This window comes from Aphelocoma coerulescens, chromosome 2, assembly GCF_041296385.1.
Source record: "Aphelocoma coerulescens isolate FSJ_1873_10779 chromosome 2, UR_Acoe_1.0, whole genome shotgun sequence".
Lineage (NCBI taxonomy): Eukaryota > Metazoa > Chordata > Aves > Passeriformes > Corvidae > Aphelocoma > Aphelocoma coerulescens.
The window spans coordinates 15,341,478-15,369,476 of record NC_091015.1 but is presented as its reverse complement, the minus strand read 5'-3'; the positions used below and the strand labels follow the sequence as shown (position 1 = coordinate 15,369,476).

Here is a 27,999-nt window from a genome sequence, read left to right as displayed (position 1 = left end):
ACTGCCTCTGACACTGCATTTTTTTTCAGGGTTTATGACAGGCCTCATTTAGCATGGTCTCCCCAGCCCAAGACTGATAAAGATCTCGCCTACTGGAGAAGACGAGGACAGGACTTCAGTGTACTACTGGGCTATTCCCAGAAAGCCAGTGGGGAGATGAAAGGCCTGGCTGCAGCCCCAGGGGCACCCCGGCACCCCAAGGAGAGTCAGATGAAGGCGGGGACAGGTGCACGGTATGTCAGAAGAAGCGGCTTGCAGGAAAGCTGTGAAGTGCCCAGCACCTGCAAATGGCAAAGTCTGGAAGTGGAAAGCTGGAACCAGCCAAAAAAGGTAGGGAGGCAAATGTCCGAGGGTGACAGGGAGAAGCTGCTTCAAGAGCTGTATTCACTGACACTGGGAGACAATGTACTCAGCTCCCACAGCAGGGGCAAATCACAGTCGTTGCCAAGGGTCCTTTCGCCTGAGAGCATGAGGTGTGTGGAAATGGCCTCCCTGACCAACAGTAACAACTCGCTCAGCGTAACTAAAACCCCCTCGTATCCCCCAAACAGACTGAGTGTGGAACCAGCCAAGCACCATGGAACGGGAGGCCCTTTCCTTCCCCTGGTGAAGCCCAAGTATGGGAGGCCTCTTAAGCCTCCATCCTACGAACTGCAGCAGCAGACTAGGGCACCTGCAGAAACCATGGGTTTCCAGGACCACTACCAGAAAGAGGAACCTATCTCCTACTTAGCCAAAGTCAATGAGCCAAGGCAAGATGCAGACTCTGGTTTGGAGCCCCCAGTGTACGTACCTCCTCCTTCTTACAAATCCCCACCTCACCAACACGTGACCCCACGTTCCCCCAGTGAAGTGCCTAACACCGATTCATGCGCCAGCAGTGATCCACAGGGTCCTGCAGAGAGGGTTGTCCCCTGCCAACGACCAGCCATGAATACTTTTGAAGTGGGGGGTGACCCTTGCAAAGACAACCATTTTCCTCATGGGAAGCAAAGCCATGCAAGGCGCCCTGCTGATCACCTGCGTTCTGTTCAGTATATTCCCTTTGATGATCCTCGAATACGACATATTAAAATTGCACCACTGGAAGGTCTGCAGGGCAACTCGAAACACACTGAAAATGCATGTAGTCCCAGTTCTGGTGCTTTGCAAGAGAGAAATCTTGAAGTACAGTACAACAGTGCCTTTGTGGATGCATCAAACTTGTCCAGTTCTGCAAAGGGAGAAAGAACTTCTGACAGCTCCACCCATAGCAACAGATGGTTGGCACCATCCGTTCGAGATCAGGAAAATTGTGCCTTGCCGGACCAAAGAGACAATTGTAGTGCAACTAATCATAGCCCCCGTAACGAAGCCAGCACAGAGTACACAAAAGGCAAACTTTCTGTAAGAAATTCACATATGGACAACACCTGTGAGACTGTTACAAAAGTGAAAAAGTTTGAACCTGGAACTGGGATGCAGAGCAAAAAGAGTTCAAAGAAAAAAATGAATGAAACTATATTTTGTTTGGTCTCCATCCCAGTTAAATCAGAATCCAATCTGCCAGATACAGATAGGAACAACAACATAACTCAGAGCCCTGATAAGAACGGGTTTGATCACAATGGGGCTTTGCAAGAACAAAGTCTCTTAAGTATGTCTTCAACAGACTTGGAGTTACAAGCACTTACAGGAAGCATGACCAATAAAAATGAGTTACAAAAACAAGAGCTGTGGAGACCAGAAGAGTTCAAACAAATGAATGACCTCAGATTTATTCAGCCCACAAAACACAGAGAGCTCAAATATTCTGGCTCCTGGCCAGGCGATCAGTACAAAGACCAGCAGACACAGACCAGTTTCTCTGAAGAACCTGAGAGCCCACAATTTTTCCATGGTACAACGCCTGGGCAGCCTGATAGTAGCAAACTGCTATCTCCAAAACTCCTGGGATGTACAGCATCTACTATGGAGGCAAAACAGACAGGATCACCTTCTGATGAGAGAGGCTGCAGGCAGAGCGGTTACGGTATGAAGGGCCAGACGCACCTCAGCCAGTCTAGCAACAGTGCATTTTCCAGGACTGCCACCTCAGTCCTTCAGGCTCCCTCCCCAAAAGCCCACCAGAGCCAGCCTGTGCCTGTCCAAGAGAGGGAAAATAGCCTTCTTTTCAAGGGAGATGTAGTTAAGGGAGAACCAGGTGCTCCGTGCAACAGTAAAGAGCTGTTTGGGCAGTTCCTGTTGAAACCTGTAAGTCGCCGTCCCTGGGATGCAATAAGTGAGCTAGAAAGTTTTAACAAGGAGCTGCAAGGGCAGGAGGAGAGCACAAGCAGTGAAGAGGATTTGGAAAGTGCTGCAGCTCCTCTGCAGACAGGTGCCTTTATGCAGAGGAGGGAGTCCAGAAATCAGAAGTCAAGCCAGGAGCCAAAACATGGTGGGAAATCAGAAGTGGTTGTGCCAGAGGTGCCTGTATTTAGGTCAGGAAGGGTTAAAAGTAAGTCTGAAAGTTGGAGCATGGGGACAGAGCGTGGTGGTGCCGAGCCAAGAGGTGTTGGCTCTCAAGGCTCCTCAAAGCCAGGCGGGAGCAGTGAAGGAGTCAGGCCAGCAGATGGAAGTCTGATAACAGAAATGGGGATGGGGGAAGCCAAGAGCAGAACGAGCAAACAGCCAGTTCATGTTGGCCCTGTCAAAAGAATTTTGTCCAGTAGCCCAAGTAGTTCATGTCACAGTAATCCCTTCAATAACCCTGTCTTGCAGGAGATGAGTGAAGACCAAAATTACCTAGAATTTGTTAAACTGAGCAAAGGGGCAACTCCCACAAATGACAGGGTATTAGAGAGAGGGTCAGTAGTACGCTTGTCACTAACAAAGAGGAACCAAAGGTGCTCTGAGCCAGATTTGAGGTCAGTGGGACTTGATGTGGCCTCAGAACCTGGTGCTAACAACTCTGATCACTCTTCAGATGCAAATGCAGTGGAAATCCCTGTGAATGAGTCATTGCAGGCAAGAGCTGCAAGAATTTTAGGTATAGATATTGCAGTGGAGTCTCTCCTTCCAGATGACCACGCTGGGCCCCACCCAGGCACTAGCCCTTCAAACGGTGCTCAGGACTTTGAGTCGTCATCAGTGGGGAGCACAGTAAGTAACAAAGAAGGAAAAAAAGAGGATTCTTATGAAGGCAGACGAAAGTGTGGCTGGACAGAGAGTGCTCTCTTTGTCAGAGCCGGAGGACGATCTTTATACCCTGATGAATGCCAGGCCACTCACCAGGAAGCCAGCACTAAACCGCTGGTAACTGACCAAGTTGTTGAACAACCTGTGAGTCCCAGGCAAGGTGAGGACCAAAACTTGGTTTGTAAGTCAGCTGCATATCAGCATTCAGAAAAGAGAGTGAGGAGCACCTCGAAAGTGATAGAGACACTCCAAGGCAAGCTCACGTCTCCACCCAGCCGGACTGCCATGGATCGCTTGGTGCGAATGAAAGAAGTTGACTCTGTGTCACGGATGAGACGTCTGAGCATTAAGAGCGCAGACTCAGGAGAGGAGGTGGATGAGGAGAAGCTGTTGAAGGTCCCAGAGGAGAGAGGAAGCAAACTGGCAAGCTCAGGGGCTGTTTCCAAGCGTGTTATCTCTCTCAGTGAAAATGGATGTTTAGGTGGAATGGACAAGAAGAAGATCGACAGAGATTTTTCTTTAGGTAAGACCCTGTTATGGGAGATCCAGATGGGTACTTGTTCCTTATGTAATGGCATGATCGGTTTGCTTATGCCCACGTAATGCTGCTCAAATAGTAACAGGCTGTAGGTGGTACTATCCTCATCTGGGAGCCACCCACTTTGCTCTCCTTGTGGAGAAGATGAATGTTCTCTGATCCCATTTTAGGAATAGTTACTGTAAAACTTACTTGTGATATGGAAACTCATTCACAGAGATTGGAGTGCTCCCTAAGGTCTTATCTGTCTCATTGTTTCAGGGAATGGCCAGGCTAAAACAGTGGAGTTAAAGACAGTCACTCTAATGCCAGTGTTTGGGAACATGTGGTGATTTTATCATAGCTGTTCCTTGAATGCCAATTTTTTTCCTCCCTCTAATACTTAAGTAGACACATACTATATCACAGTTCAGAAGAAACTAAAAATAAAAATCTGATGATCTTCTATGAAGCCTCTGGGAAATGGCTGCATATAGGGGCCTGGAAAATTCTCTCTCTCTCATGAATGTTTTCCAGATCAGATGGTGAGAATAACTGTTAACCCCAGGACAAATGGAAAGTTGACTTTTTCAGTGAACACTTTTTTTCCCCCCTATTTTTTGGTGTTTCTGATCTTTACAGATATGTATATATATATATCTACAGATATATCTACACAAGATATAAACTTGTGTAGTCCATATGCATTCCCAAAGTAGCATGAGCTGTTCCCTCTCTAAAACAGTTTTCTTATAGCATTTTGTTGAACAACTGAAAATCAGTTGATGCCATAGACCTGTGTAAAGGGATAAATCTCCCAGGCCACCTGCCTAGTCCCTTCAATAAATTGGAGTGAGAAAACATACAGCGTGAAAGTTGTTAAATTAGTATTAACCTCCTCCTTCCTTTTTCCATCTTCTCTGTTACAGTTGACACTTCACCTGAAATCTGCACAGGTTATTCATTTAACCTCATTGATATAAATCTGTTCACAGTTTTCCGGTACAGACGGACTGAAATTAAATGGAGTATGCTTTAAACTGGATTTATGCATTTCCATCTGAAAATAAATGCTTATATGAATTCTAAGCATTGACTCCTGCAGTCTTGCAGCCTTTTTCTCCATGTCTTTTTCTGTATCCCACATCTTTGTCTCTTTCTGCTCTGAACTGTTTTTCTCCAGACCAGATTTTTCAAACAGACTAATTCAGCTTTCTTGTACCCATCAGGTCTAGTATGCCCCACATGCATTTCATATGCTTTCCTCCCTTGAGGTTTCTGCTGGAGTGAAGAAAATAACTGTTGTGGTGACATGACTTCAGGGATGTATCAAAACAGATTGTGTGCGTTTTATTGGAGAGTTATTCTGCAGTAAATTAGGTCTAAATTTATCCCTCTTGCTGACAATGCTAGGCTTGTATTCTGCAGTGTGTTCCCACTGCAGCAGTTCCCTCACAGCCATAACAGCCCTCCCCATGTTTGGATGGCATGAATGTCCCTTCCTGCTGCGCATGTCCAGTACTGCAGGGTCACACACATGGGGTGGGCAGGTGGCTCCTCCACTGGCCTCTTCCCATCCAAAGAGACCCTGATTTGTTGATGGCCCTAAAAGCTTCACCTTACCTTAACAGGGCAGGGCTGAAGATTCATGTTTGTAGAAAGGCCTGAAGTTGTGTCTTCCTCTATTAAGTCTCACTCCAATTTCCAGACTAGCTCATTGGTACCATTGAAAACCCAAATGAGTTGCTTTCAAAGAGCAAATATTCCATTCTAAAAGGCCATTCTATTTGGAGTGAGGCAGGGTGATGTTAGTCTTATAATTGCAGATTGGGCCTGTCACAGAGGCTGCAGCCCTTACCAGAAACAGGCTTTCACATGTATAATGTAGCTTGGCAGACGAACAGTCATCTCTGAATAAGAGCCCTGCCAAAACTGAGTGCAAGAAGCTCATCTTACTATGCAAATACTGCCATTAGGAGAACATCTCCAAGTGTTCCCAAATACATTGGATGTCTTTTCTCCTTTGCTGTTTGAAGACATGAGGCTGCTAATCTGGCTTTGTTTCTGGAGAGAGCATTTCAAATGAGCTTAACCAAATGTTGAATAAACATTTCTGTGTCTATGCTAGAACTCCAACCTCTGTCCCCTTCAAAAGGGTGACCTGGCCTGTCAGTCTGGCACTTTTGTGCCCTTGATTTAGGTGCTGAGGGCATGGGTAAGCTTTCAGGGAATATACTGAGCCATGCAGAGACTCCATATCTTGTGGCCCGATTTTCTCCCTTCCTCCCCACCCCCGTCCTACCACTCCCTTAAACAGTGAGCACCTGAAATTTTGTGGGGAATTCTGTTAATGTGAATGTGTCTGGCCTTAGGAAAATCAGGTTTCTGAAATGCAAATCCATTTTTATTCTTAGGTCAACCTATCACGGAACAGTTCAGAATTTTATGTTTTAACAGTTTAGATGGCAAAGTGTTTACAATCAAAAAATCGTTTCTGCTTTAGAGGCATTACACACCATCAGTGCATTACACTTAGAAAGATGCAGCATTATCCTCGAGCACGCTAGCCCTCAAAAATTTTTTTCCTGATGATTTTTTTGCATTCACACGGTGTCTGGAAATACCAGAAAAGGCTTAGCAGAAATCATAGGTGTTGCTGGCACAGACTCCTTTCTTGGCTGGCCTAGCAGCTTGAGGAGGGTGGGCAAGAGAAGTGATAAAAGATTCTGCACCACGAATCCACCCACTGGGCCCAAATCCAGAAGTCCTTTCTTAGCCAGTTCCCCCTTGACATGAGTCTGGATGCTGCAGATGGACACTTGCACATAGGAGCAAAGATTTCCCTGGAGGATTTTTATGCTCTTTATGTTTGAATGAAGACATTCATTCACATCAACATGAAAGTCCTGAGGATGAACGTTTTACTCCAAAGTGTGATATTTATGTGTAGAACTGTTTTCATGCTCAGCTGTTTAAATGCGAGTGCTGTGGGAGTACAGCCTACGGGAGGGACGTTTAAGGTTAGCACAGATACTCCGGTTGCGTAAGAGCAGAAGCAGCACGCGGCAGCGCGGCTGCAGCGCCTGTTTGTCCGGGCCCCTCTGTGCTGCAGACTCCTCCTTAAGTAGCCCTGGCTCCTACACGCCATGACCGTGCACCCCAAGGGCAAGTCCGGTGTCTGCATGATAGCACTGGGCAGGCACACCTCACAAGGCAAAGCCTTTTCATTGTAATCGTATCCCAGGGTGACGAGGGTGAAGGAAAAGGCTCATGTCTGCTCACCTCATGGCCAGCATTGGGAGAAATCCAATTAAAAAATCTGATAGAAGAGTGTCCTCAGGGGTTTGGGAAAAGGAAAAGCAACCTGTGGTATGTCCTGTGAACTGGCAGGAGGGAAGTTGGAAATGAAGAAAAGTGTTAGTAAGCCAGGCCAGTGCTTTAGTGAGAAAGGCTAAAACATGAACTGCAATTTTGCAGACCAAAGCGAGACAGACTAACCATAGTGATGCAATGCAGCTGTGCTTTCCTGTTTTCTGTTGAATTAATCTGAAATTAAGGATTTGCAATCAAATGAAAAGACCCTGATGAATACATCGCATAATCACTCCTTCAGCCAGCCTTACACACCCTGCGAGGATGCTTGAAGCATTTAGTGGTCCTCAGTGTTCAGTACAAGGGGGAGCAAATCTTGTGTCTTTTTCCTTCCTGTCAAAGCACCTGAAAACTGGAAGTAATCACTTAGCATTCAGTGTGCTTGTTCCTACCTACCCAAGGCCTTCCCAAATTCTGTCTCCATGCATTTTCCAGAGTTGTTCCCAAATTATACTGGTAAAAATAGAGAATTTGGGTCAGGAATGCGATATGTATCTTTAACGTGGAAAGTCCATTATCAGCTTCTCTTTTTTTAATAAAAACTAGGGAAAAGATGTGTCGTGTTCACAGCTAGCAATATTGAATAGATTTCACAATGCATTATTAAGAGTGTTTTCTTGTTTTTTCCAGATACATATGACCCCACCAAAGTTGAAAAGGTGTGAGAATAATGAAGAGGAGAATAGAGAAATTTCAGCTCTCCTAAGAATGTTTAACTGATTTTTTTTTTCTGGGTGCTTTTTGTTTGGTTTTTGTTCTTTAATGTTTGGAAATTGTCTCCATTTGTGATGTTCATGGTGTACTGATAATGCCTTTACCACTGCCACTAGGAATTAGCTATTCATGTCTGAAACTGTTGCAGAGACCACAGAAAAATCTGACTTCTACATTGGAACCATCTGGCTTGGTAGTGTTTAAGACAATACCTGCCATTGGCAAAGAGTTTTCATCTGAACTCTATTTCAGTCTTCAGTGGGGATGATGAAATGCATCAAGTGAGGCGTTACATTGGTGTAAATTTAAACGTGAGAGATTAGTGAAATTATTTTTAAAAGAATGTGAATCTATAAGCTAAACTTCTAAGTATCTACATTCTAAACTTTGTTTAACTTAAGGGATTTTTGGCCATAAGTAGAAAGTGCTGCTGCACTGTGTGGGGGAAGGAATGTGAAAGAATGGTAGCAAAGACTGATTGTAAAATTATCTCTGACTTCCAGAGTTTGATTTTACTTGGATTAAATACTTACTTCCCACCTAGGAAGAAGAAAAAACAAAACCCAAAAGATGGAAGACTTTTGTAGTACAGTGTACAGAACATGTAATTATAGAAGCTGGCAACTATGTTTCAAACCAATGCAAAGTATACCACTGGCTGTTTTGCACTCAGTATTACCTATTTTTGTTTTGCTGTTTAGAAATTCTTTATATGAAAGTATAGTAGCTGGTTTAAAATAGCCCATTTTAACAAAGTAACTATATTTCTTGTTACAGAATACTATCTATTTTTCTACGATGTAAACAATTGCTAACAAGTGGCAAGTATAAAGAAGTATTATTATTATTATTATAATTATATTTTAAGAAGACTTATTCCTCTGAGTGAAGGTGCCCTAAGCAGATTTCACTCATATATCTTAATGCACACACCATATTGCCACTTACTCAGTAATGCTACCTTATTTTGTTCTGAAAAAAAAAGCCATCTATCTATCTATGTATGTATGTACTAAAAGGTTAATTTCTATTTTTTCCCACTCAACCCTTGGATCGTTCTTCTTGGAGCCACTTTCTGAAACACACTGAGAACTCTCCAGGCTGGTGTTGCTGCCATTCCATTCCTGGGATGCTGATTACCAAAAAGCGGGTTTGGATCTTTGTCCCAGTGTTGCCAAGTGGCTCAGATAAAATACCTGCTTGCTTTCTTATCCTTTGTTCCCTTTTGCAGATTATGAGTTTGGATTAGGCCAGTGCACAAAAATAAGCAAAACTGGGTTCTTCCCTGAAGTCACCAGGTGTTGCTGGTTCAGGTGTCTTTTTGATGGCATTTAAATACATGGCTTTAAATATATTTTATCTGCACACACAAATGCATGAGTTACAGAATTTATAATAAAGCCTATGCATTCTGCCTGTTGATCCTGAATTAGCCTGCTTAGTTTCTGTGTCTTTAAAGCCTTTATGTCCATTCCTGTAGGTTTTTTGTAAGTACCCATGTACTAACATTCTTCTGATGACGTGTTCATGTACTTCCCCAGTCTATTCTATTGGCCTTTTCTGGGTTTTAGCATAATTTTATTTTTTAAAATCTTGTAATTTCTTGAAATATTTTTCCTAAATCTGTAATTTGGAAAGAACGATCGGGAAAAACACTCATCCTGTGTTTTGGCAGCAAGAATTTCTTGTCTGTAACACGATTCTGTTACATATGGACTATTTAAAGCTTGCTTGAAAAGAAAATGTGGTGTATAATTTATTTTATTAACTCTTGTGCATGCTGTGTAGCAGTACTTGTTGACAAACTGTTCCTACCACTCATACATATTCACCTCTCTTCTTCACCATCTAGGACATCTGGGGACTTGTAAATAGCTACAAAACATGTTTTCCCCCGGTGTCTCCCCATCTGAATCCTGCCCATAAAAAAACAATTCAGAAAGAACTGCATCAACTCTTCCCAGTAAAGCTGAGATGTGTAGCAATTAATTGAAAGTTTTAATTTATCCTTGGTTGCTGAAGAACTGTAAATAGTCCCATATAAGCATTCCTATTACTTTCTGTTTATGTCTCCATGGAACAGAAGTTTTCTTTGCATTTTATTTTCTTCTGCTAGGAATAGGTTAATTGATTCCACAGTGTCTGTTTCATCAGTCATGTCAAGTAATTACTTTTCCAAAGCACATAAACATCCAAGATCTGGGAAAAAAAAAAAAAAAAAAAAAAAAAAAAAAAAAAAAAAAGGCAACAGTATTGCAGGGCAAGTTTTATTGGCCAAGAATAAGAAATTAAAACCTAGAAAGTGGGTAAGCTTTGTTTTGCAGTAGTATGTGACTGACCAGGGGATGAAGGAGCAGAGTTACTCCTCCTTTGGAAATGGTGTATTCCTCTAACAACACTGATAGTTTCATTTGATACAGACAACTGAGAAATCCATGGGGTACAGTTTTCTGAACAGTTGTGCCTCAGTGTTTCTACAGTGTTTATACCATGGGTCAGCTGTTGGAATGGACTGGATGGTACTGTAGCTGAACCACCTTTCCAGAAACCTTTCACCAGTTTGCAAACAGTCAACAGAGAGCCCCCTTTACACCAGACATGATTAAAAAACAGTAAATGGTGACTGCCAGTGCCTGTCTCAATGGGTACATAAAGCTGTCTTGGCAACAGCTGTCACTGGTAATGGCAACAGCAGGAGCTCAGGACTGAGCGGGTGCAAAGGTGGAGGATGTGGCAGGCTGCTTCCAGTGCTTCCTGCAATGCAAAGCACAGTGAGAAGTGAGGAACTCTGCCTTTATTCTAGGGGGAAGAGCAGAGCTAGAACCTCAGAAATTGTTTTTACAAGCTGCTGTGTATCCAGCTTGTGCTGCTGCTGTGCAGTTGTAGCTGGGGAAGCTGAGGTCGGGGGAAGAGACTGGTTTCATGAGCATTCTCAGAAACTCATGAAATAAAACTCCCAAACCTGACTGATTCATACATTTTAAAAAATGTTTAATGGGAGCACTCCTCAGGACCTGGATGGCTAAAGAGGACCTGCCATCTCCTTCCCTTTACCCTGCTGAAATCCAGAAGGGACAGTCACAGCCTGAGGGGTTGGTGCCAGTAACAGCGGCTGGTGGCAGGGAGATAAAAACGAACGCGACGTTCCAGGCTCCTATCTCCTGTCTGAGGGAGAGAAGCCACCCGCGAACTCCGGGGCTGCGGAGCCTCGCGGACAGGGCAGGACGGCCTCTCCCGGTGCGGCAGAGGCAGGGGGAGCGGGAGTGGGATCGGGATCGGGAGGCGGGCAGGCTCTGCCCGGGGGCGACGCATCTGGGGAGGGCAGCGCGCTCCCTCCTGCGGTTCCCGAGCGCCAGCGGGATGTTGGTTTCCTCGAAGAACCGCTGTTTGCGGGCCCCACGCCATCCTCCTTGCTAGAGTCGTCTGGAGCTAGACAAAGTGCGGTCTGAGCAGCGCTCCTCAGTGTTTGAAATCCCACCGCCGCCACAGCTAAAGGGATGGGAAGGCAAAGGAGGGAAATGCCTCTGAATGACCTGAGCCCTCCGGTGACAGAAATGCCCGGTGATACAATACATCTGACCAAGCATCATTCTTCAGATTTTAACTCAAGAAGCCTTCCCCCGGGATAAGAAGGGCTGTTGTATTTCATACCACAGGTTTGTCTTTATTGCAAACACCAGCATCGTGTATCAAAACCATCAAGTTTTCTTGACTCAGCTCCTGATGCGGGGAGCAAGTCTTTGTCCTGAAACATCCCATTGACTCCGGGAAAACAGGAAGGACACCATATGCTTAAATTGGTAAAGTCACAGAATTAACCTCTCACCCTTAGAAAATAACTAGTCCTATCAAGCTTATTTAAGGATAAATATTGGAATTTTGTAAAATATTTCTGTTTAATATCACAATTCAATATAAATATCTAGAGTCAACATTCTATTGCCTTTGCCACATGAACAGCCAGCTGAATGTTAGTTTTACAGTGCTCGACCTTCTCTTTGGGTTAAAATGTTGGTATCTTCTTCACTGCCCCCTTTCAAAGGAAAAAAACCCAGGGGAGTGATTGGGAAAAAAAGTAGAAATGAAATGTTCTTGCATTTTAAATGACAGAAGTTCTTGCAATTGCTAAGTGAGTCCTTTTGTCCAGATTCAATATCTGATAGAGGCAAGTATATGTGAGAAATTAATCTTTACTTGGCAGGAGCCTTCAGCTCAAAGAAGATAGACAAAACAGTGCTAAAAGGAATGGAGAAAACTGACAGCTTGTCAGACTTTTGAATGTTTTGTGTAAAGCTCTCCTTTTGGAAGACACTGGTATTTTCTTGGTTGAGGATCAAACAAACCCCTAATTTCCCTCCACTGGCAATAAGCCACAGTGCTGCAGCCCTAATTTACTGGAGTGATTTTAATTACAGAATTTAAACTTCTATTCTTCTACATAATCCAAATAAAGGTTCAAGCTGAAGATTTCATGAGATGATGACTATATGACTGAATTCATTAGAAAAGTTGGGAAATTATGATTTCTTATTCAAATTTGCATGAAAATGTTCACTGTACCTCCCATGTGGACTAAATGAAACCTGTTTACCATCAATTCTATTTTTAAAGAAAAAAAATAGTATTTCAATCAAAGAAAAAGGGCATTCCTGATATCAATAGCAAAGCCCAAAACCACAGTGCTACCTCCCACCCATGCTGAAAAATATGTTTGCAATATGGCATGCAGAGCTGCACAGCAGGGAGAGGGTGAAGGGAACATAAATCAGAATTGACCGACACATGGCTGAGATTAGAAATAGAAATGAAAATTCCCAGCCAAGAGAAACCACAATAACATACATATTATAAAATGAAGGAGGAACTTTCTACCCTTAACAGCCACAATCAGACCAGCAGAGAAAATAATCAGAACCATTCTGAAAGCCATTCCTGACCTGGAAAGAAAACAAGATATATGTGCTAGACAGAGTATCAATATCCATGTGTCTTTGTCCTTATACAATACAGATAATTCTCCACACAGTTTTTTAAGATACTGTGGCCTTTCTCGAAAGCTAATACTATGTCATTGCCTTGGCTTTCTTCTCTAACTAGTCCACAGGCAGATTTAGTGGGATAAAAATAGAGGAAATAGGGGTAAGCAGTTATAATATTATTTATATGATACCAGAAGATGAATGTGTTTTAAGAATTTTCTTTGTACTCTTTTCCTGCATAATGCCAGTACTGTTTCTGGGCTTACATGTAAACCAGAGGGGTGCTGTTATTCAAGACAAGACATTTTCCAATTAAAGATTTTGCATGAGTACACTCCTCTGTGATGTTGTTGATGTTGTTATCATGAAGTAAAATGGAGCATGTGCTCTGATGTTTGCACTGCCTTCAAGAAAGATAAATGTATTGGTGAAGTGTTAAAAGCCTGCAGTATTCTCCAGGGGTCTGCTACCTCCAAAATTGGTCATGACTGGTCTGTTACAGCATCAGGTACAGAGTTTTTTTTTTTTGCTTTTAAGAATTTCTTTCCATATCCACATTGTCTCAGATCAGCACAGACTGTAGTTCACTCATTTCCAGGTTGTGTTCTGTTTGTCTGCTACCTGTAGTGTGTGTTCTGCCTCTGTGTGAGAGTGGATTCCTCCTTTACTGCCTGGCAACCAGCCATGTGCACCGGCCAAACCTATGCTGCCAGAGCATTTTCCACTCCATGTCAATGTTTTCCCCTCCCTTTGCAAAAGTTGATATGGCACTGGGATAGTTTACTTTGGCTATGTTGCAGTAAAGAATGGCATGTTCTGTATCTGTGCTGATAGGACTTCACGAGAGCTAAGTTATCAAGTTAATACAATTTTTTTCCCCAGGCAGAAGTGTAGGTTGCTCATGGCTAGAATGTGCAGCTCTGTCTTTTGTCACTGGCTCACAAGCAGGTTAGACCTTACTGTCACACTCACATGTATTTGTTGCTGTGTAGAAGCAGTGGACTCATCCCAGTACTTCTCACCTGTCACCAACAAACCTGTGGAACCAAAGACCCAACAGATCTGGGGAGGCTGAAGGTAGAAATCATTGTGGCAGTTTTGCTCTCCTCTTCATCATCCAGCCAGCCTGATCTCACTATACCCTCTCTTTCCCCACCTGCTTGAAGTATAAAAATCTCCAGCCTAGCATAATCCCATCTTCCACCCAATTTGAGTCTAGAAACCATTTTTCCTACATATTTTCTGCTGGTAGGAGAATGCAGGTGTTCAGTTCTTTTCAATTGCTGATATATGGGTTTTTTTTGTTTCTACTCTTTACCTTCGTTTTGATCCCTGAATCAATTCAAACAAGTTGTTCATTACTTTTTGCAAATGTACATAACAGATTGGGCCCATTTGCTATCAGATACAAATGGCAGAAGTCCCCAGGGTCCAAACTGTCCTGTTACATTGAGACCTGACATTCAAAGCAAGGGGCTGGCTATATGTTGGGGACCCCACACACAGCCCCATAGGAAAGGTGAAAGCATAAGAGCAGAGACCTTTCTGCACTTGCTCCCACCCACTCACACCCGCCCTCTCTGCTGTATCAAAGCTGATGCCAGCCCCTCCACTTTTGCTCCACTGAGCCGTCTCTCACTTTTGCTATTGGATGTCACCTGGCCAGCACTCACATGGCATGCTTCAGGGGGCACATGTTCTGCTTGCTGCCACCAGACAGGGACTGGGGCTGGCCAACATAGTCTGTGCTCCCACCAGGCAAATCTGTCAGTGCTCAGGCCCACCCTGGCCTGCAGAGCACATCAGTGGGAAAGCATAGTGGTGGCTAAGGGTGAGCAGAGGCTGCTCAGCTCTCACTCAGAAGTTTCCTTGTTAAGTCAATCAAAAACCCTCCCAGCTGCAGGGCCCTTCACCTCCTCTCCAGCACTAGCTGGGAGAGCCACCAGCTCACTCACCCTTTGCCACTTCAGCCCACACATGCCTGAACCTTGATAATTGAATAAGACCCTCAGGTCTTATCTTACTCTACACACACCTCATCTTCCTTATCTCTCCCACTGACCTCTCACAGCCCCTTTGTTTGACCTTTCTGGGTAACAATGCTATGTTACCAGGTTCAATTAAAGCTACTTTATCTCTCCAAATCTTCCCTTTCTTGGGGAAAGGAAAACAGCCCTCTGGAATCACTTTGCACCATTTATGCAGTGAGGTGCTAACGCCAGCCTGCAGAAGTGTGATACCTCAGGAGATGATGCAGAAAGGAAGGAAGCCAACTCCTTCCTTTTATCCCTTAAAAGAAGTTCACTTATTGTAATAATAATTGAGATCAAGGCAAATGCTTGGGAAAAAATAAAGGAAAAAAACCCTAAAATCTCTTTGAGGTGCTATACTATGCTCTGTGCAGTGTATTTACAGGCTAGCTGTAGCTCACTTTGCCATCAACAGCTAGTCCTTGGGAAGGGCTGGGCAGATGTTGCCCTAACCAGGGAGCTTCAGCTTCTCCTCTTACCCCTTTCCTGCTTGATTTATATTTATATTGCAACCTATTTAGACTTCCTTTCCATGTACTGCCCCAGGTACAGCTGTTAGCCTTGGTTTCAGCATAGTAGCAACAACAGCCAGTACCCTGAAACCCACTGAGCCATGAGCATGGTGACCTGGCCAGCTCACGTCATTTGAAGTGGCAGGGTTATGACATTTTGTGAGCAGGAAAGCTTGTCATTTGTCCCATTTTCTCATTATTATTTTAGTGTAATGTTTAGAGTATAAAGGAAGTCCTCTACTCTCCCAGTGGTGGGTCACACTATAAATACCCCAGATGGCACAGGACAAGGAGGGCTGTAAAACTCAGGATGTGGGTCACAGGATGGCTGTCTGCTTGCTGTCTGGGAGAACACGATAATAAACTCTTGCAAAGAGCTCTGATAACACCACATGAAAGGAGTACAAACACTGTGGAGGAGATCTTCGGCTGCTGTAAAATGTCACCACACTCTTCAGTTCATGATATGCTGCTTTTCTTATTTCCTTCCCTTCTCAGCCTCCTCCTGAGTGCCTGAGGTTGAAAAGTATCCACAAATCATTTTTTGCCTTCTGCATTAATTTTCAGTTCCTTTTCCCTCTCAGTGCAGACACACCTCCGTGCTCCTGCAACATCCTCCTTACCAAATGCACCTCTCATAAAATTCCAACACTTCAGCCAACAGTCCCCTGGAGGATATCAGCACCATGCCAAAAATACAGAGCCCTTTTCCCTGCCCCCAAGAGACACAGGCATTGACAGCAGGGAGGTGGGTCAGGACAGTCAAACAGAGGCAACCAGGTTCCTGGGACGGATTTTCAACAGAAACATTCCGTATGTAAAAATCATCCCTTATTCTCCTGGAGAAGTTAAAAACAAAATTCAGGAATTTTGTCAACTCTTGCAATAGGAGGATGTTTGTTGAGAATGTTGTGCCTTTTATTGCAGTTTTATTATCGAAATATTATTGGCTATGTCGTTGGTGTTTTAAGAATCCTGGGATAATGTTTTTGATAAGATTTAGAAAGAGTATTTGGGCGGACTGGGAATAATGAAACAATTGTGGATTGATTTCAAACCTTCAGAAATGGTCTTTGCAAACCCTCTTTTCCCCCCACCCCAAAAGTTATTAATGGTTTTGATCTGAGTACCTGAGTATTCCCCTCAGCCTCAACCTTTCGAACCACCAAATCCTGGTGTGGACACAGCTCTATGGAGTGTCTATTTTGGCTGAATTCAGTGATTGGTAAATGCTGGAGACTGCATTTATATCTGTACAGCTTTGTTAATGACTTAGAAATGACACTGCTTTACCTATGCAAGTGAAGCAGTACAGTTTTGTAATGTAAGTCCACATTTCACCCAGACAGGGTTGAAAGGTAAAACTCATGGCTCCTGAGGCAAAGCAGATTTATTTCTTTTTTATTCTCCTTCCCCCTGAGATAGGAACTGCCCTCTGCTGCTGAATCAGCAGGATGTGCCCCGTGACACTGACTTTAGCTGGCTGAAGAGCTGTTAATGGGTCTGAAATCCATCCCCTACCCCAGCCTCTCTCACACAGCATGCACAGGAGAGGCAGGGAGCCGAGAAAACAGCATGGGAGAGGGAAGCGGAGACCCCTGATACACACAGCTGTTATCTGTGATAAGCTGCATCCTGTGCCATGCTCCACCTCGCTGCAGCAGGGAAAGCGTTTGAACTCCAAGACCCTTTCTCAGTTCAATCCCTATCTGACAAACACACAGCAGGCAGCTGGAGAAAAAAAACAGAAGTTCAACCCATCCCAAATGACTCAGTTTCAAAGATTTCTGACCAATTTCCTAAAACTCTGCCCTGAGGATTTTTTTAGGCAGTGTCGGTATATTTGAACCATATAAATAACTGAAGAAGTTCATAATAGCTGTGGGGTGGTGAAGCAAAGAGATTGAGCTGAGATGGGGGAAAAATACCTCAACTATGTGCAGGCAGGGCAGTAAAAAACCAGGCTGCTTTCAGGAGAGCGGCTTGTTTGGAATGGCTGCAGCTGATCTCTGGTCTCCCATCAGCCACAAACCCAGCCGAGTGTGGCTGATGGCTTGTGTGTCCCCTTCACAGGCCGGGTGCGACGGAGCTCGGCAGCAGAAACTGCTGGGACGGGAGCGGCCTGTCTCCTTCCCCACATCCTCCTCATTCATTCTCCTCACTTTAGCAGAGACAAGAGTCATGGCCATGATGTGTGTCTGTCTGAACTTCGTGTCATCTTTGTCATGGGGCTGCGCCGACCGCTCCTCACAACCCGCAGGGAAAAGCCCGTGTTTCCCACACCCGGCGGTGCCGTCCGGGCGGCCACACGCTGCTCCTCTGAGGGAAGGTTGCCACCGCATCTGGCTGCCTGTTTGTTTCTTTTCCACAGAAGACTGTTCGTCATTTCAGTGTTGTTTTGTTTTGTTTTATACTGGGGCTCTCCTGTGAGAGAAAAGGCGGCCGGCGCGCGCCCGCCTCAGTCCTGCGGCGGGCTCGGCCCAGCAGCGCCACCTGCGGGCCGGGAAATGGCACCGGGGGCGCTGCCCGCGGCCCTCAGAGAGCGGCGGGGAGCGGCCGTGCCCGGCCGGACACCCCTCACCGCGGGGACACGGGCTGCTGGGGCAGCTGGGATGGAAACAGGCGGTGGCAGGGCAATTTAGCCCGAGCATAGGGTAGGAAGGGTGGCAGGCAGGTGGGATAGATAGGAGTTGTTGTGTGCAAGTCCTGTTGAACTGGAGCCTGGGCAAAGGCAGAAAAAGCTGGTGGGAGGTGAGGGTAGGGAGGCCAGGTATATAAGGCGTGTTGGCTTGTTGGTCTAGTTGTGACATACTGATAGAAGAATCATTTGGCAGACCTGGATAGGGATAAAAAATTCAGAAGACCTTTCAACAGAGCTCACACTTCCTTGGATTTACCTGTAAGGCGTGTGTCATAGAATCATAGAATATCCTGAGTTGTAAGAGACCCACAAGGATCACTGAAGTCCGTCTCCTGGCCTTGCACAAGACCACCCCAAGAATCACACCATGCGCCAATTACGTCTGTCCTGAACCACTTTCATTTTAACTCTCCTTAGGATAGGCCTGCCCGGGATGATGTACCTGACTTCAGCAGCTCCTGTCACGTCTGCAGAGGCACCCACTACAGCACCTGGTGGTGTGCTTCTAGGTGGCCAACCTATCTACTGCCATCAGCCAGTTTATCCTTCAGCATCCCTGAGACACGTGGGTTCTGCTTCAGCAGATTCCCCAAAGGCAGGGGGACCTGCAACTATGCTGTAAGAGGATTCACCAGGATTAGCAAGTGATCACAACATGCACAGAATTACTCAGCAGTGTCACCACATTCACCAGCTACCACTGACCTTTGAAAACTTCTGTGTCTACTTCACTGACATGCTCTCTTTGTTCTGAACCCAACGCCTCTACTCTCACCTTGGCCAAAACAGCATCATCATTTAACTCTTCAGCAAACCCTTTCAGAGCATCCTACTTGCCATCCCTCCCATAGCTGTCCCTCCCTCCCCTTGGTGTCATGCCTGGCTTGATCTCATTTACACCTTGTACTCTGGCCAAAACCCTGTGATTTTAATTTTTTCCTCTTTTTAAACTGGAATGCCAGTAATCAGTCATCAGTTTACACCAACTAATAGCCTATACAGACACACTTTCTCCTAGTCGTACTGAATATCAACTTTTTAAATACAAAATAGGATTCTTTTAGAAGGAAAGAGAGAGCCATTCCCTGAAATTTTAATAAAAAGGAATAAAAGTAAATGCATGGCAGCCGCACCCTTTTCTGCCTGGTACAAACCCAAATTATGAGGTTGGACGTAGATACTCCAGGCTACTGGACTCTTCTGGCAAGGGAGAATCTTTTATTTTGAATGAATATTTCAAAACACATGGGGTTTATTCCAGTCATGGTTCTCATGGAAGCACAGCAATAAGACACTGTTTTCAAAACTGCATTAAGCACAGTTTCTTGCCACTTGCCAAACCCTAGCAGCCAGAGCTCCATAGCTCTTTCCATGCCAACCATCCTATATCCCAGTCCCAAACACGTAACTCATAATCCCATTCAACTTTGATACCACAACTGAATTGTCCCATCCCAATCCTGTGGTTTCAGACCCACCATAGGCAAATTTGACATTTCACACTTGTATGGAAAATAGCTTGAGGATGAAAAAGTTTGTGGAGGCTGGCATTTTTCTTCATTGTTGATTGGGTGGAGATGGCTAAAGAATAGCTGGGAAGGGATTAGGCATGTTAGCTTCATGCTGGACAAGGAAAGCTGTGTCTTGGCATTTCTTTCATGGGGAGCTGGGTTCCAGGGTGACTGGGAACACCCACTGAATGGAACAATTAATTGTTCAGCTGCTCATCAGCCTCACCCATCACTTACACATTCTTTCTCAAAGTTTGAAAGAGCTGTTGTCAAATCAAGGCCATTCTTTCCTGATAGCCATCTCAATTCCAAGTCTACCTTAGATTTTCTCCAACCTTTGAATTTAGTGAACCTCGGTTATGGGGACAGGGACATTTATATTGAAATATGTCGCAAGATGAGCTGGAAGAAAGAAAAATGAATGTTTCAAGAGTGCAGTAGCATGAAGGTAGTTTTTCACCCTTGATTCTGGTGTAGACACATTTGGTGAACATGACTATGGGTTTTGTGTGCTTCCCGTCTTATAGAGTGAAGCATTTTCAGATCTGAAGGTAGGAAACTGTACTGACACTACATATTTAGGACTGTGTTCTCTGTTGTTTCTCATCTGTTTTTCTTAAAATGTTTGCTTTTACAGCTGTCTACCCACCTTTTCTTTCCTGGGAGATGTGTAAACGCCTTGCTCCGCCTCCTTCTCTGTAGTGACACAAAAGGCAGGCAGTGCTATCACATTGTCTGCACTGTGTCAGCCCTGGCTTGTTACACAGTCCTTGGAATTCACACAGCAAGTCACACAGCACAGCATAACATTTTTTACCTATGCTGATCCCTTTGGAATTACAGACTAAGGAGATGAAGGCCAAGCAATCCAGATCTAGCTGTGTGGGAAGAAACACATGACAATTGCACCCCTTTTGTCTCCCCCTCTCACCTCAGCTTCTAATACTGCCTTTGATAAGGTAGGATATTCATATGAAAGATATTGAAGAGGGAGAAAATCCACAGTCATGATAGCAGGAAGAAAAAGAAACAGAAAAAGTACAAAGCAAAAAGAACTACTCTTGTTTCAAATGAGTAATAGCTCAGTCTCTCCTCTGCAGTTCTCTAGAAGCATTTATCTGACTTTTTTTACTGAACTGACCAAAATCAGAGCACAAGCTGCCCTAGAGGGAAATGCCTGCCAGCCACAACCTCCAAATAAATATTTCTCAAGTATTTTTTTTACAAGAAAAACACAAAATCCAGCCTGATAGAAACCTGCATGTGATGGAAAAAGCCAAGCAGCCCCCTTCTGCTTGGAGCCAGGAAAGGGTGAAACCTCTCCAGGGACAGCTACCACTTCCTCAGGCACATCTTCCTGCTCCCACTGTGGTAAAGGCCAGGTCTGAGTCCAGCAGCTGTGAATCTCACCCTCTGGTCAGTTCTCAGCACCTGCAGGCTGCTTCCTGCAGAGCCAGGCCAGCTGCTTTCCAGGGTCTCTAAAGGGCACAGATTTTTCTTACAGTGTTTTTCTGCACAGATTTATTTGCATAAAATGAGTGTTCTTTAAACTCAGGCTCTTTTTTTCTTTTTTAAGATCAAAAGCCTAGCGCCCTTTACTGCAGCTGTGTCTATTTTTTGACATGTAAGCCAGTTTTAAAAATCTACACAAACCAGCTTTAGGGGGCTCTTCTTTCCTGCAGTGCAAGAGGCTTTAGGGAAAACATGTATCAGTGAAAACTAAATTCAAAAGAATAGACATGAGCATAAATCAAAAAACCTGAAACAATTTGGCATGATAAATATTCGAGCATATCTTACATTAGGTATCTAAATCAGAACCTTTTGGCATTCCTGTTTTGGTTCCCACATTTTAGCCCTCAGAAAAATACATAAAGAGAGGCAATGCTCATACAGACAGTGTCAAAGTAATGCTTTTCCTTTCTCTTCCAAACAGGGCTTTCTACAAATGAACAGTAACACTTTTGAACAAGACATCTGTAGGAAGAAAGAAGGTGATTTATATGAGTATTTGTTGTCACCTTGATTTAATAAGTGATCAGTTATGGTCTGTGGATTAGTCCTACAGATTGTTAGTGTAGAACAGAAATCTAGCAGTACAGTCTGAAAAGACTTGGTACTCACATTAAGCAAGAGACACTATCACTTTTTGGCTGTGGATTTAGTTCAGTACAACTCTTGGTGTCAGTCTAATATCAGTGAATTTCTAGAGGAAGATGTAGAGCATTCTCTGCGGTTCTTCTAGGGCTTTAAAATACACCAGTCCTTAGCTTGTCAGCTTTGAACCCTATGTGGAGAAACACTTTTAGATTTTGCATAAAATGCTGCTTTGGAGAGATCTAGCAAGTCTACTCATTATTTGGGTTGAACAGTTTTCTCTTTTGTAAATCCCCAGTCTTCCTGTTCGTGATTTTGACAAACTTTTAAAAATGTTTCAGCAGATTTTCCATGACATCCAGCTTAAGCTACTTTCAAGATCCAAGTTAAGGATGAAAAATGCTTTTTTTTTCATGGCCTGAAATTCTTGAGTGCTCTTTCTTGTATGGGGGGTGGGATGAGTGACAGTTCTTCCATTCTTCGGAAAGGGCTCGCAATGTGGCAAAAGAACTGACTATAGTGCAGAGCATGGAGAAAAAGAACAGCCTTTGAAAGACCAGAGCAGTCTTCAAGGTGCATTTAGACTGTGATTTTATAAACCTCACAGAGTCCATCCTCTCTGAGCACAAACGGAAGGGAAGCACATACTGCAGCCAGGATGGACAGGGATAGAAAGGACAGTACTGCCCCAAAACCACGGACTGTTCTTGTCCCTCTGTCCTACATGATGCAGGGCACTTCATTTGAGCAGTCTTTGAAGAGGTGGGTGGTACCACTGAAAGCCAGTGGTAGCTGTACTTTGGGCAGATGAGGTGCCAGGCTCAAAAATCCTGAAAAATCAGGAAAGACGCACATCAAACAGAAAAATCAATTTTCTGGCAAGTTCTGGCTGTCATGATTTATATTGGTGAGTCCAGATGGGATCTTCACTCATGGAAATGCTAATTACACAGACCATGTGTTTTCTGTGGAGGACAGTGATGACTCCCACAGAAGGATAACATGGCTGTGTCATTCAAAATTCTGAAACTGAGCATAATGACCTTATTTCTGGTATTGCCTAGCTTTTGAATCCTTATCTTGGCAACCTTTAGATTGTTCATCTAATCTAAGTTTTATGTGCCATAATAAGACTCTGACAGGCTGAAATGCTAATTATTAGGCAGGCTTCTTAATCTCTTTCTAGTTTTACTGTTCCAACATGGAAAAACACAGCCCTGAAACTGGGTTATGAAATATGATTGATCTAAAACTACACTTTTCAATCATCATCTGAGGATCCCTGGAATGACTGCTGTGGAGTTTGTCCGAGGTGACTGCTTGTTGTCAGTCAGCTTGCATTTGAAATTCAGGTTCTTCCCCTCTGCTACACAGTTCTTGGTTTGCAAATGAAAAACATGGATTTGAAGCACCAAGGCTGATTTTCCTGGTGTTCTATTGCTGATGGCTTGCCAGTGGGGTTTAACTAGATATACCTGAATGTTGCTGTGTGATTAGAACAGAATAAATTTTTTGGAATAAAGATCATATTTGGATGGTTTATCTTTTTTTTTTTTCCTTCTTGAATTGACCACAAGCAAGTTATGACTATTTACAACATATTTGCTTAATCAAAATTACTCGGTGGATAACTCCCTGGTCTAAAGCAATTTAAGAGCAACCTATATCTAATAGGCACTATTTAGACACTGAATGAGTTGAAAGAATTCATGACTCATAAGGGTGGTTTTGCACCTTGCTCTCCCACTGGGCAAGTAACATTCAGCTTCAGGTTTTGTGCAAGATTACTCCCATTGCAAAAGTTCAAAAATTCCCTTTTCTGTGAATGTTTCCAAATGTCCCTTAAAAATCTACTGCTTGGCACAAGCAATAGATGCTGTCAAATTCAATGTGCACTTGGACACCTGCAGGGCCTCTGGAAAACAGCTCCTGATTGCTGGACAAGTATGAACAACTTAAAGGCAGTAAATGCTTCACGTCACACTTCCTTTTTATTAAAATGCCAACAAACCTTTTTGGCCTATATGATATCCCTAAGTGAATCACTTGTAAAAATGTGAAAGAAGATCATTTGTACATACAAGATCTGGCCAGGGAAATTGCTTTGTTGTAAACAGAACACCCTCTGGAAGAGCTGTGTGTCACTTCTAGGTCACTGCAGCATATCAGATCTGCAAGAGCAAAATACTTATAACATAACATCATAATCAAAACAAGTAACAGTTTCCCTTGTTTGCTGCTATAGGTCTCTTAACTCCTGGCTGTCGTGGATTTTGACCCAGTCCGACATGTCTGATACTAAGCTGTACATTGCTCACTGGCTTTGTTAATCACATTATAGCCTTTTATGAATTTTGAGAGACAAATCTCATAAAAATGATAAAATAATTTTTTTGATAAAATAATTTACTTGTCTTTTAATAACAAATATAGAGAGTTCAGTGAAAGGACAGGAAGTTTTACTCAATTCTTTTGAGCAGAGACATAAAGGCTAATAGGCATAAACTGTTTTTAGGGGGGAGGGAAAAAGAAAGGAGAGTGTTGGTCTGTCCTCAGGATTTCCCCATGTGGATCCAGTCGTTGTGTTGTTTCTGCCAATACAGACAGCACTGTACGTAGCTGTGCTGTTTGTATTCTGCCTCATGGGCAACTGCAACTTGAAGGTTGCAACTAGGCTAAAATCAGGGCCCATGGAGGGGCTTCACCTCAGTTGGGTCCAATCAGCACCCTGGCTCCCTTTGTGGGCAACAAAAAGAGGGGGGGTTATTGGAGAGCCTGGTTTTTTAGACACCCATTTAGGATGAGACGTGCTCAAGACTCCACTTCTTGCACTGACCAGGTCTCTGCTTGCTAAGCATTCATTTATTATGCCATACCCAGATGTCTTGCACGTCTCTTGCACTGTAGCTCCCACAGCCACTTGCACTAGAGCTGCAGCTCCCCTCGCTAATCTTGCTGGGCTGTACTTGCAAGTCTGGCTGGAAAGTCACTCCAAGTATAGAAGACCTTTTCAGGGCCTCAGCATTTAACTGAGTAGTTCTCCAAGACACAAGAGCTACACTGAGGACGCAGTGAGCCATGGGAGCTGGGACTGCCCTGTTCCTTGCCAGCTCCCCTAGAGCTGCTGGAGCACACAGGACAGTAGGAGGAGCAGAATGGTCTACAGAGCACCACAACAACCCCAGTGTTGGTTTCCTCTTACTGAGACATCTCCTGGGATATCAGCAGGTAAGAAGGAGATTGAATTCCTCCTCTTCCAGACGTGTCACATTTCCATACTAAACTATTCTCACTCCAAGAACCTTGCTCACATGCACTTCTCCCCATAATTCAGTTTTTTCTTTCCTCTGTAAATCACATGCACTATAGAGCCCCATTTATGAAAACAAGATCTATGACAAAACCCTCCTAACACCAGTAAATCTTCTTTTAATGAATTGGGCCTGTAGCTTCAATTATGAAGCTGGGATGTGAGGGCTGCTGAGTGAGCCATGCCAACAACAACACTGAGGCAGATCACTGTCATAAGGGTGTTAGGAGAGTCTTGGGAAAGGCTTGGACACTCCCTCTTTCCCTTAAAGCACTTTCACATCTGCACTGTATTATATCCCCATCCAGATGACTTCGCTGGGATCTCCAGTGTTCTTGGGAGTATTTACATTATAAGAAAAAAACCCACTAATTTATTTGTTCAGTCTTTCACATAAATATACCCATAGTCTAGTGTGAAACAGCTCACATTTATGTGGTTTGCTTTGTTTTCAAATGCACCTAGCCTGGATTTTCAGTTTTACAGTGTATGTAAAGAATTAAACCCTTTAATTACATTGGGAACGCTCTGGATCATATTTTTACCCTCTTTCTGTGCACTACATGCCATAAGACACTACTCTCCTTCAGCATTACTAGGAAGGAAGCACTTTCAGGTATCCTGCAGGAGTTGGCTGGGCCACTTACAGGGAGGAACAGATCTAGTGGCTCCCACATGGCCAGGTGATGTGGGAAGGATGAAGGCGCTATTTCTATCCTTTCCCTTGGGAAGTACATTTGGGCCATCCATAAGACAGGGTGCTGCTGAGCCCAGTTTTCTTTTTAGCTGTGAGAAATTGCCAGTGGACTGACATGTGACAGGTGATGGTCTTATCCTTCTGGCCTTGGGAAGAGAGAAAGAGGCAAAGCACAAAGGAAATATTCACCCTCAAACACTCCTGCCCTCATCTGTGACCAGTATGATGATAAAGGCACTGGGGGTGGAGGGATCAGATTGCTTCAGGTCTTGCTCTGTGCAGGACCTCAGATTTCCATCTTTAATTTAGAGATCAGGATGATTTTCACCCATTCTTGCTATATTGACACCAGTAACAAGCTTTTCTTGCTACCTGCTTCTTCTGTTGGCCTCACACAATAGTTCTCAAGTCATCTTGATGCTGTAGTAAAACTCAGTATTTCAGAGGACCTCTTTGACTCCATTTTAATTTTTAAAAGTCTGCACTTGTCCTGTTTTCTGTCTTCCTGCAGCAATCCGGGTCATGATGATTTAGTGATGGAAGATCCTTTGGTTGAGAAATGGGAGAAGGGAATATTAAAACGATAAATTTCACTTACTTGGCCTAGGCTTGGCCTAGAGACACCTGTTCCTGTGGACTTTCATCACTTGAAGTGGATGCTGGTCTAGTAGGGCTACTGCAGCGCATAGGCACTCTTGTGGACTGCAAGATGGACTGCAAGTTTGCTAAAGGGAGATCTCTGAGCACTGAGGAGAGCTACTAAACATTTTCCATGTTGTACTATCTTCTTTCCTTAAGTTACATGGTTTATTCCTACTAGTAAGGAAGAAAAAGATACTGCAAGTATGAATATTTCCAACACTTTCATGTGAAACTGGGCTTCTGCACAATGTTAATGATCCAATTTTGTTATTGCTTTTGTTTCTGTGAAAGTGCCTGGCTTGTACAGGAGTTTCAGTTTGGGGGAAATTTCAAAAAATTTGGGGAATATTTAGCTGCAGGCTTTGTGGTTTCCTTATTAAAACAAAAATAAAAATGGAATTTGTACATTTGGAATATGTATTCTCATGCATTCCCTTACATTGTACATTTGGAATATGTATTCTCATGCATTCCCTTACTTTCAAAATATTCTGATGAAAACAGAATGCATTCTGCACAAAATGCCTGTTCTGCTTAGCCCTACCCCAATCCTGAATTAATGCACAGTCCTGCAAAGCACTGCTTGGCAGGGGAGGGGTGGCTGTGCAGGAGCTATGTGTACAGCTGCTGGAAGAAAGGGAACAGTTGTCACCTGTGTGTGTACCTGTCTTGGTTTGAAAGACAGGTGTCTGCTAAGGAAGGCAGGAGCCCCCCTTGGAATGGCAGATGCAACCCCCTTCCCTCCAAGTTATTATAATTTTGAAATCAAGGGGCCTTTAGGCAAAGATGTGGGAAATAGGAATAACAGTTCTTTACTATTATATATTTATATATATATAACCAGTCAAACAAACAACAATACCTACAGCAGTAACAGCAAACAATCCCAAACCCAGTCCCGGCCTTCTCGGCTGTCGGGCCCTTTCCCCTCGGGTGCAGTTCCGCTCGCAGCCGGCAGGGGCGCTGGCGGCTCCCGGTGAGCAGGGCAGGTGCGATGGTTCCCCCGCGGCTGCAGGGGGCGCTCCGGAGCGAGCTCGGGGAGCAGCGGCACTGGGGCCCTGGGATCCCAGGAAGGGATGGGACAAAGGCTTCACAAACCCCTGGGCAGCCGATCCCGGTGTCCGGCCGGAGCCTTGGGAGCAGCAGGCTGGAATGGCAGGCTGGAACGGCAGGGAAGAGCACAAATCCCGGGTGGCAGATGAGGTGTATCCAAACGGGGAACCCCCCGAAGGTCTGGGCAGGCAGGGTGAGCAGGGCTACAGCGTAGTGAAGGCTCAAAGCAACAGCGGGGCAGGGCGGCCACAGCCCGGCTCCCAGAGGGGCAGGGAAGGCGGGCTTGGGATCCCGGGGTTTCTCTGGCAGAAGGAAAAGCAGCCAAAGAAAGCAGCCTCTCTCTGTCCAAACGCTGGGGACTGACTGTCCGCACACCCAGGTGAAACAAAAGAGTAGCCAGATGCACCCCACCTCTATAGCCACCCCTTTTGTTTTTCTTAAGCACCCAGCAATTTGTCCCCCTAGCAACACGTATGGGGAAAATTCCTTTAACAGGGAAAAAAAAACCCAACAAAACAGGAGAGCTCCTAAAACCCCAACAGTACCCCAAACACTGGAAAAAGGCTGCAGATGTTTCAGCTGCTGAAGGGCCACAGCAGTCTGGGGCATGGCAGAGGAGAGATGTGTGGGTGTGCATTCGGCCTTCTGGTGAATGACAGCCACGTGACATCTGTGGCGCTTGGGAATTTGAAGATGAGTATTTCCCCTGATAGCTCAGTTTCTGAAAACCAGCTGGGAGCACATCAATAAGGTCAGGCATTGCTCATG

The 27,999-nt window shown here is 44.3% G+C and overlaps 1 protein-coding gene across 4 annotated transcripts in view; it reads left to right on the top strand.

Moving 5' to 3' along the window:
- The window catches only part of JCAD (junctional cadherin 5 associated), a 60,547-nt gene extending 51,045 nt beyond the window's left edge, over positions 1-9,502 (top strand). For 3 of the 4 annotated variants that reach the window (XM_069006555.1, XM_069006557.1, XM_069006556.1), the window contains one exon: positions 30-7,665. In XM_069006555.1, coding sequence (XP_068862656.1) covers positions 30-3,759 — 3,730 coding nt within the window. In that variant the 3' untranslated portion in view covers positions 3,760-7,665. The other variant, XM_069006558.1, reaches the window with a different exon arrangement.
- The last annotated feature ends 18,497 nt before the right edge of the window (positions 9,503-27,999 follow it).